Source organism: Colobus angolensis, unplaced genomic scaffold (assembly GCF_000951035.1).
Source record: "Colobus angolensis palliatus isolate OR3802 unplaced genomic scaffold, Cang.pa_1.0 Scaffold83, whole genome shotgun sequence".
Classification (NCBI taxonomy): domain Eukaryota; kingdom Metazoa; phylum Chordata; class Mammalia; order Primates; family Cercopithecidae; genus Colobus; species Colobus angolensis.
The window spans coordinates 847428-857263 of record NW_012122154.1 but is presented as its reverse complement, the minus strand read 5'-3'; the positions used below and the strand labels follow the sequence as shown (position 1 = coordinate 857263).

The 9836-nt window shown below is 45.4% G+C and overlaps 1 protein-coding gene across 1 annotated transcript in view; it reads left to right on the top strand.

Moving 5' to 3' along the window:
- Window positions 1-9836, top strand: part of ATP6V0A1 (ATPase, H+ transporting, lysosomal V0 subunit a1) — an 80166-nt gene that overhangs the window by 33717 nt on the left and 36613 nt on the right. The window contains exons 10-12 of the mRNA XM_011929714.1: window positions 1619-1712; window positions 5071-5283; window positions 8803-8953. Of these exons, the coding sequence (XP_011785104.1) occupies window positions 1619-1712; window positions 5071-5283; window positions 8803-8953 (458 nt within the window). The remainder of the gene's footprint in view (window positions 1-1618; window positions 1713-5070; window positions 5284-8802; window positions 8954-9836) is intronic.

Sequence of the window (9836 nt, the reverse complement as noted above, 5' to 3'; positions counted from 1 at the left end):
CACCATGTTGGCCAGGCTGGTCTCAAACTCCTGACCTCAGGTGATCCACCCACCTCGGCCTCCCAAAGTGCTGGGATTACAGGTGTGAACCACTGCACGCGGCCCTAAATTCATTTAAAAAAATAACATCAGAACTTGTGGCCAGATACAATGGCTCATCCCTGTAATCCCAACACTTTGGGAGGCTGAGGCAGGAGGATTGCTTGACCCCAGGATTTGAAGACCAGCCTGGCCAACTTAGTGAGACCCCATGTCTATAAAAAACTAAAAACTGAAAAAAAGAACCACAGTTTCCTTAACCTGGGGAAAAATAATTCTTAAGGACTCATGGTTTATAAATGCCATATTATTCTGGGACAGTGAGTCTCCATACTTAGCATAGATGCTATGTCCTTAAATTTTCTGAAATTCTGCCTTAGGGACAGATTTTTTTTTTGAGATGGAGTCTCGAGCTGCCACTCAGGCTGGAGTGCAGTGGCACAATCACAGCCCACTGCAACTTTCACCTCCAGGGTTCAGGCGATTTCTCCTGCCTTAGCCTCCCAAGTAGCTGGGACTACAGGTGTGCACCACCATGCCCGGCTAATTTTTGTATTTTTAGTAGAGATGGGGTTTCACCATGTTGGCCAGGCTGGTCTCAAACTCCTCATGTCAAGCGATCTGCCCGCCTCAGGTCTCAGAGTGCTGGTGTTACCGGCGTAAGCCACTGTGCCCGGCCTTTTTGTTTGTTTGTTTGTTTGTTTGAGGCAGGGTCTCACTCCATTGCCCAGGCTAAAGTGCAGTGGCATGATCACAGCTCACTATAGCCTTGACTTCCTGAGCTCAGTTGATTCTCCCACCTCAACCTCGTGAGTAGCTGGGACTACAGGCATGTGCCACTGTGCCCAACTAATTTTTGTATTTTTTGTAGAGATGAGGTTTCACTGTGTTGCTCAGGCTTGTCTTGAACTTCTAGAATCAAGCAATCCACCTGCCTCAGCCTTCCAAAGTGCTGGGATTACAGGCGTGAGCCACTGCGCCTAGCCTAGGGATAGGATTTTTTAAATGCCATCTTACTCTGTTAATTTACAATATAATTTGCTTTACTTTTTTTTTTTTTTTAATCTCAAGGGAATTTCATAGCTACAGAGAATGTCAAGATAGTTCAGATGTTATAATTGCTTCGTCTGCAGGTCGTTTCACATAAATAGTGTTGACTTAGGCTGGACGCGGTGGCTGATGCCTGTAATCCCAGCACTTTGGGAGGCTAAGGTGGGTGGATTGCCTAAGGTCAGGAGTTGGAGACCAGCCTGGCCAATGTGGTGAAACCCCATCTCTAGTAAAAATACAAAAATTAGCCAGGTGTGGTGGCAGGTGCCTATAATCCCAGGTACTCGGGAGGCTGAGGCAGGAGGACCGCTGGAACCCAGGGGCAGAGGTTGCAGTGAGCTGAGATTGTGTTACTTCACTCCAGCCTGGGTGATACAGCGAAACTCCATCTCAAAAAACAAAAAAGAAAAATAGTGTTGACTTAATACATCGATCTGACCTAATCCTGTTTTGGTCCTTCTGGTACATTAGGATTACTTTCTGAGATTATTTAAATTAGATAAGAAACTTCGATGTTCCTACATTCCAGGTTCCGAGCCTCGCTCTATCCCTGTCCTGAGACACCACAGGAGAGGAAGGAAATGGCTTCCGGAGTGAATACTAGAATTGATGATCTCCAAATGGTATGCAGAAGGCTGGAGGGAATTTGTTTTTGTGAAATACTGGAATACAAGACCATCCTCCTTCCTTGAAACGCTAATGGTCTACAAGGCACCTGTAGCAAACCAGGATACCAAAAAAAAGAAATGTCCATGGGTAATATGTCCTTCTGGGAGCTGAGAAAGTGTCAGGGAATGATGGTTAAAAATAGCATTAGCCCTCCTCAAACGAGACAGGAATGCTAAGCATCTAGATTCATTGTTGCCTAGCATATTCAATTCCTCTCCACCTCATGAGTCTGAGGATTTTTTTTTTTTTTTTTTTGAGACAGAGTCTCACTCTGTTGCCCAGGCTGGAGTCTTGTGGCACGATCTCAGCTCACTGCAAGCTCCGCCTCCTGGGTTCATGCCATTGTCCTGCCTAAGCCTCCTGAGTAGCTGGGACCACAGGCGCCCACCGCACGCCCGGCTAATTTTTTGTATTTTTTAGTAAAGACGGGATTTCACCGTGTTAGCCAGGATGGTCTCGATCTCCTAACCACATGATCTGCCTGTCTCGGCCTCCCAAAGTGCTGGATTACAGGCATGAGCCACCACGCCCGGCTGATTGATAGTTTTTATAATAATAATTTTTTAAAAGTATGCTTAGTTAAGAAAAATATATATCAAACAATCTAAAAATACATGAGAAGTCAGTTCTGCCCTCTCCCACACACCCTCCTGAGGCAGCCAGTCCCAGTAGCTCGGCATGCATCCCTGCGGTCACCTTTGATCTTAACCACATAGTCTAGCCAAAAAGCCCTGGTGTGACTTTTGTACCCAAGAAGAGACTGCGTTGGAGTTTTGCCAAATTGCAGTAAGTGTGGTTTATGCACACTACGGTTATCACAGAGCTCTGAGGGAGGAGTTGTGAACTATGTGTACATGGAAGGAAAGACTGGTGAGTGGGGCTTTGTTCCCTTTGAAAGAATGAAAGTTATGATTACCCCCTTAGAATATTAATAAACATGCTTAATCCCAAAGGCAGTTCCTTTTGTCAGTGGCAGAATTGTCAGAGATACGTTGTAACTTCCATTTCTCTCTCTCTTTTTTTTTTTGGAGACAGAGTCTTGCTCTGTCTCCCAGGCTAGAGTGCAGTGACGTGATCTTGGTTCACTGCAACCTCTGCCTCCCGGGTTCAAGCGATTCTCCTGCCTCAACCTCCCAAGTAGCTGGGATTACAGGTGCCCGCCACCACACTTGGCTAATTTTTTTTATTTTTAGTAGAGACGGGATTTTGCCACATTGGCCAGGCTGGTCTTGAACTCCTGACCTCAGGTGATCTGCCTGCCTCGGCCTCCCAAAGTGCTGGGATTACAGGTATGAGCCACCATGCCCAGCCTGTAACTTCCATTTCAACTCTCAGTGACCCCCATCATGTATGACCCACCAATCTGACCTGTTGCTGGCTCTTTTGAGATACACTTACCTGTTTAACCAGAGAGAGAGAGTTTTAGAACTGCTGGTGAATGACAGGCTATATTAGTACATTCTGGGTTCTAAGGCTGTTGTAATCTCCTTCCAGTCCTATGGGTAGATGTAAAGAGCATGTGTGGTAGACATTATAACTGACCAAAATTTGATTTTTTAAAAATCTAGCTGTAGGAACTGAAAGTTTAAAAGGGATTGAATACCAAGGAGTGGGATGAGGAAAGAGAAAGGGAAATAAAACATTGTTTGCTAGTTTCTTTAGCATCCTTCTAGAAAAAGGTTTTTTGGTTTGTTTGTTATGTTTTCAAGACAGATCTCACTCTATCACCCAGGCTGGAATGCAGTGGCACAGTCTTGGCTCACTGCAGCCTTGACCGACTAGGCTCAAGCAATCTGTCTCAGCCTCCCAAGTAGCTGGGACTATAGGTGCTTGCTGTCATGCCCAGCTAATTATTTTTTGGTATGTTTTTGTGGAGATAAGGCTCACTATGTTGCCCAAACTGGTCTGGAACTCCTGACCTCAAGCAGTCCTCCTGCCTTGGCCTCCCAAAGTGCTGGGATTACAGGAGTGAGTAATAGTAATTGTGAAATAGTCCACAACCAGAAGGAAAGAAAGTAGCTATCTTCAAGTGATGTATTTCCCTAGCATGCCATGGCTTTGCTTTTAAAAACAAAACAAAACAAACCTCTTTATGGAGGTCACCTTCCTCTGCCCAAGACAGTTTTTCAGGGAGTAATTACTGCTTTGTTCTGAACTCACTTGAAGAGTTGTCTATGGTGCAGACTTGTGCTTGGGTTGCTTGCCTAATTTCTTCCAATTGGAAGCAGCAGGCTTAGCCACACTTCTGCTATTAAACACTGAAATATGGGCTGGACGCGTTGGCTCACGCCTGTAATCCCAACACTTTGGGAGGCCGAGGCAAGTGGATCATGATGTCAGGAGTTCGAGACCAGCCTGACCAACATGGTGAAACCCCGTCTCTACTAAAAATACAAAAATTAGCCGTGCGTGGTGGTGCGCGCCTGTAATCCCAGCTACTCTCGAGGCTGAGGCAAGAGAATCACTTGAACCCAGGAGGTGGAGGTTGCAGTGAGCCAAGACCACACCACTGCACTCCAGCCTGGGCCACAGAGCGAGACGCCGTCTCAAAAAAAAAAAAAAAAAAAACTTAAATATTTGGTATTAAGCCAATGGAATGTAAAATGTTCCTGTACCTTCCTCCCACCCTAGTCTTGGCACTGTGATTCCTCTGAGGGAAATCTGTACTGGTTTCGAAAGGATCAACACTGAACCATTTTTTCCTCTGAGAAGCCTGACATAAAGGTAACACCTTAGCTGCCCTCATGATGGCAGTGGTCTGTGGCAGTCCAAGCCCCCTGTAAAGATCACAGGTGCTCCTGATCCCACGGCGTCTCCTGGCCCATGTTTCCAGTGTAGGCAGGCGGTGGTATTCAGCACCGCCTCTTTCTGCCCTCTCCTGTTGCTGGCCCATGTGCAAGGGATTCTGTGTGGATTTGTTCATTTATCAGCTCCTGGGCTTGTGATGCCTACTTCTTCAAGTCTGAGTTACAGTCCCCACATAGAAAGTTGTTGCTCTTTAATGAGCCAAGTTAAAGGCAGTGACCTACATTTGTTATGCCTTGGACTGGTGGTGAGATTGAACATATATAGAAAAGCTAAAAAACAATTTTCTCAGTTTTTTTTTCAGGTTGAAGCTAAATAAAAGTGAATGTTAGTAACTAGAACTCTAATTTCTTGTAATTGGGAAAAAAGAAACCATTCTAGCCAGAGGAAGAAAAAGACAATTCCCTGGCAATTCTTTTCAGAAAGCTGTGCCTCTTTGCCATTCATATCCTGAGATCTAAATCTGGTGTTAAAAGGATCCCTCGCTTGTTCCTTTTCTCCCCAAAGGTTCTAAATCAAACGGAGGATCACCGCCAGAGGGTTCTGCAGGCGGCTGCTAAGAACATCCGTGTCTGGTTCATCAAAGTTCGGAAGATGAAGGCCATCTACCACACCCTGAACCTGTGCAACATAGATGTGACTCAGAAATGCTTGATTGCAGAGGTCTGGTGCCCTGTCACCGACCTTGACTCCATCCAGTTTGCACTCAGAAGGGGCACGGTGAGTCCCCAAAGCTAGCAACGCAGCTCGCGGCCAGGAAGAGAGGTTCCCATCAGTAGTAACATTAATGTCATTTTTGGCTGGGCACAGTGGCTCATGCCTGTAATCCCAGCACTTTGGGAGGCCGAGGCGGGCAGATCACGAGGTCAAGAGATCAAGACCATCTTGGCTAACGCGAAAAATACAAAAAATTAGCTAGGCGTAGTGGTGGGTGCCTGTAGTCCCAGCTACTGAGCTACTGAGCTACTGCCCAGCTACTGAGGCAGGAGAATGGAGTGAATCTGGGAGGCGGAGCTTGCGGTGAGCCGAGATGGCGCCACTGCAGTCCATCCTGGGCAACAGAGCGAGATTCCGTCTCAAAAGAGAAAATAAATAGTAGCATTAATGTCATTTTTATGACATTTCACCTTCGGAGTTCTTTAATATATTTGTCTTTTAACTTGACAGCACATTTCATACATAGCCTAGCATATCATATATATATCATAGCATAGCATATCTTTATTTTGCATATGCGGAGACTGTAGTTCAGAGAGCTGAAATAATTTGGTCATAATGCCCATGATTCTTCAGGGTTGCTCATGGCCAGGGCATCAGTTTCCTGATGCCTTCTCTATATATGACTGCTTCTGTTTAGTAGTTAATTAGAACAACTACTGTATCCACAGAACTGCTCTAAGTGCCTGGAGAAGTGCAGAGATGTACAAAACATGCCCTCAAGTATCTTACAGTTTATTAGGAGAGTTCCGACTACGGAGTTGGAAAAAACTATAAGAAGGTGGCAATTGATCAGGTCTTTGAAGAACGGTAAGATGTCGGTAAGACTGCTGAGTGAAGAGAAGAAGACAAAGGCAGGAAGTGCAGTTAGACCGTGGATATTTGGGCACAAACAGGATTTGCAGTGGGTTCAAAGGCAGGAAGTGCAGTTAGACCGTGGATATTTGGCACAAACAGGATTTGCAGTGGGTTCAAAGGCAGGAAGTACAGTTAGACCGTGGATATTTGGCACAAACAGGATTTGCAGTGGGTTAGCTGAAGAGGAGAAGTACCTGTCTGCGTCAGGTAGTTTGGAACCTAATCGTGAAAGGTTCTTAAATAATAGCTTAGAAGATTTAAATTTTATTCCAGAGGGAGTTGAGAGACATTAGAAGTTCTTTAGGGGTGAAGGAACATGATCAAAGCAGTTTGGGTGGTTTTTAAAATTTTTTATTTTGGGGCCGGGCGCGGTGGCTCAAGCCTGTAATCCCAGCACTTTGGGAGGCCGAGACGGGCGGATCACGAGGTCAGGAGATCGAGACCATCCTGGCTAACACGGTGAAACCCCGTCTCTACTAAAAATACAAAAAAAAATTAGCCGGGCGTGTTGGCGGGCGCCTGTAGTCCCAGCTGCTCGGGAGGCTGAGGCAGGAGAATGGCGTGAACCCGGGAGGCGGAGCTTGCAGTGAGCTGAGATCCGGCCACTGCACTCCAGCCTGGGCGACAGAGCGAGACTCCGTCTCAAAAAAAAAAAAACAAAAACAAAAATTTTTTATTTTGTTTTTGAGACAGGGTCTGGCTCTGTTACCCAGGCTGGAGTATAGTGGTGCCATCTCAGCTCACTGCAGCTTCTGACTCCCAGCCTTAAGCAACCCTCCCACTTCAGACTCCCAGTAGCTAGGACTGCAGGCGCCCACCATCATACCTGCCTAATTTTTTGTATTTTTTGTAGAGACAGGATTTTACCATGTTGCCCAGGCTGATCTTAAATTCCTGGGCTCGAGTGATCTGCCTTCCTTGGCTTTCCAAAGTGTTGGGGCCAGGCGTGGTAACTCACGCCTGTTATCCCAGCACTTTGGGAGGCTGAGGCGGGTGCTTCACTTGAGGTCAGGAGTTTGAGACTAGCCTGGCCAACATGGCGAAACCCCGTCTCTACTAAAAATACAAAAAAGTTAGCCGGGTATAGTGGTGGGTGCCTGTGATCCCAGCTACTCAGGAGGCTGAGGCAGGAGAACCACTTGAACCCAGGAGACAAAGGTTGCAGTGAGCTGAGAGCACGCCACTGCACTCCAGCCTGCACAACACAGTGCGACTGTCTCAAAAAAAAAGTGAGTCACTATGCCTGGTGGATCAGTTTTTTTTTTTGGAGAAGGAGTTTTGCTCTTGTCGCCCAGGCTGGAGTGCAGTGGCACGATCACAGCTCACTGCAACCTCCACCTCCCTGGTTCAAGTGATTCTGCTGCCTCAGCCTCCTGAGTAGCTGGGATTACAGGCGTGCGCCACCACACCCAACTAACTTTTTGTATTTTTAGTTGAGATGGGGTTTCATCATGTTGGCCAGGCTGGTTCGAACTCCTGACCTCAGGTCATCCACCCGCCTCAGCCTCCCAAAGTACAGGGATTACAGGTGTGAGCCACTGCTTCTGGCTCAAAGCAGTTTTAAAAGAGTAATCTGCTGATAGTATCTAGGTTGGATTGAATGGTGAAGAGATTCTGTAGGTACGGGTTCAGTTAGGAGGTTATTGTAGACATAGAGTAGTAAATGATAAGAATCCCCAGGTAGGACTTGACAATGGGAAAAAAAAATGACAAATTGTGAGATGTTCTGCAGGAAAAATCAGTAGGGATACCTGGTTCCTAGCAAGGTGCAGGAGAAATACAAGGAGAAAGATTTAAACATCTTTTTGAGGCATCAAAGCTGAGTGACCAGGATAATTAGGGTTCCAATGATGGAAGTAAATGTTCAGCAAGAGAAGCTTATTGATTGGGGAGAGATGGTAAGTTCAGTTCCAGTCACATTGAGGTCCTTGTGGAAATGTCAAGCAGACAAGGGGACAAAGCTAAGGAAAATGGGAGTCATGAGAATGGAAGGGAATGAGACCTCCAAGAGGGAGGTCATAGAGAGAAAAAAAAGGTTGGGGGCCTGCAATGCTATCAGGTAGGCAGAGCAGAAACAACCAGCAAAGAGAGAAAAGGAATGGTTAGCGAGCAGGAGGAAAACTCCTAAGGAAGGAATATTTTCACCAAAGATCTCCAATATCAGGGGTGTACATTGGGGAGAGAAGCTCTTTGGTCAGGAGCCAGTCACCTTGCATAAGCATGCTCAGCCAGACTGCAAGGGATCAGGAAGTTAAGAGAAGGTAGTGAAGAAGGAGAGCCAGAGAACATACTTTGCTTTCTCCATGAAAGGGGGAGAACAACTTTCATAAAAAGGCAGATATAGAGGCAGTTCTACATTTTCTTTGGTGACGTATTTTAAAGTTAAATTTTTTTTCACATTGAGGATGTATTTCATAGGATCTAATAGAAATTTTCCATTATAAATGTTATACCTTGTCCCAGTTTTCCCAAAGGCTGGGAAAGATAATCTAGTTTTATTTTTATTTTTTCATTAGTTTTATTGTGATATAATTTACACAAAAGAAAATACATATATTTTATGTGTACCATTTGATGAGTTTTGAGAAATACACACCTGTGTAACCACCACCACCACAATTAGGAGGATAACCTAATTTTGATAAATGTGCTCATGTTTTTCAGGAACACAGTGGTTCCACTGTACCTTCCATTTTGAACAGGATGCAGACAAACCAGACTCCCCCAACCTATAACAAAACCAACAAGTTTACCTATGGCTTTCAGAACATAGTAGACGCTTATGGAATTGGAACTTACCGAGAGATAAATCCAGGTAAAAGAAAGCTTGTTATCTTTTTACTCTGGAGTTTTTTGTTTGTTTGTTTGGTTTATTTTGAGACAGGGTCTCCCTCTGTCACCCAGGCTGGAGTGCAGCAGCACGATTGTAGTTCACTGCAGCCTCAAACTCCTGGCCTCAAGAGATCCTCCCAACTCAGCCTCCTGCATAGGCAGGACCACAGGCACACACCACCACACCTGGCTAATTTTTTATTTTATGATTGTTTTTTGAGACTGGGTCTCATTCTGTTGCCCAGGCTGTGGTGCAGTGGTGCAATCACGGCTCACAGCAGCCTCAGCCTCCTGGGCTCAAGTGATTCTCGCGCCTGAACCTCTGGAGTAGCTGAGACTACAGGCATGTGTCACCATGCCTGGCTAATTTAAAAAATTTTTTTAGAGATGGGTTTCGCTATGTTGCCCAGGCTGATAATTTTTAATTTTTTTTAGAGATGGGGTTTTGTTATGTTGCCCAAGCTAGTCTTGGACTCCTGGGCTCAAGCATGCCTTCTACTTCAGCCTCCCAAAGTGCTGGGATTACAGGTGTGACCCACTATGCCTGGCCTTTTTGTTAGTTGTTTCTTCTAACGCCTCACTTTCAATGCTGTTGAACAACTGAATTAAAATTAAAGATGTTAATCCTAGCACTTCTTTTTAAATTTTTATTCTACTTTTTATTTTTTTTTGAGACGGAGTCTTGTTCTGTCGCCCAGGCTGGAGTGCAGTGGCACGATCTCGGCTCACTGCAAGCTTCACCTCCCAGGTTCTCGCCATTCTCCTGCTTCAGCCTCCTGAGTTGCTGGGACTACAGGCACCTGCCACCATGCCCGGCTAATTTTTTATTTATTTATTTATTTATTTATTTTTTTTTTTTGGTGAGG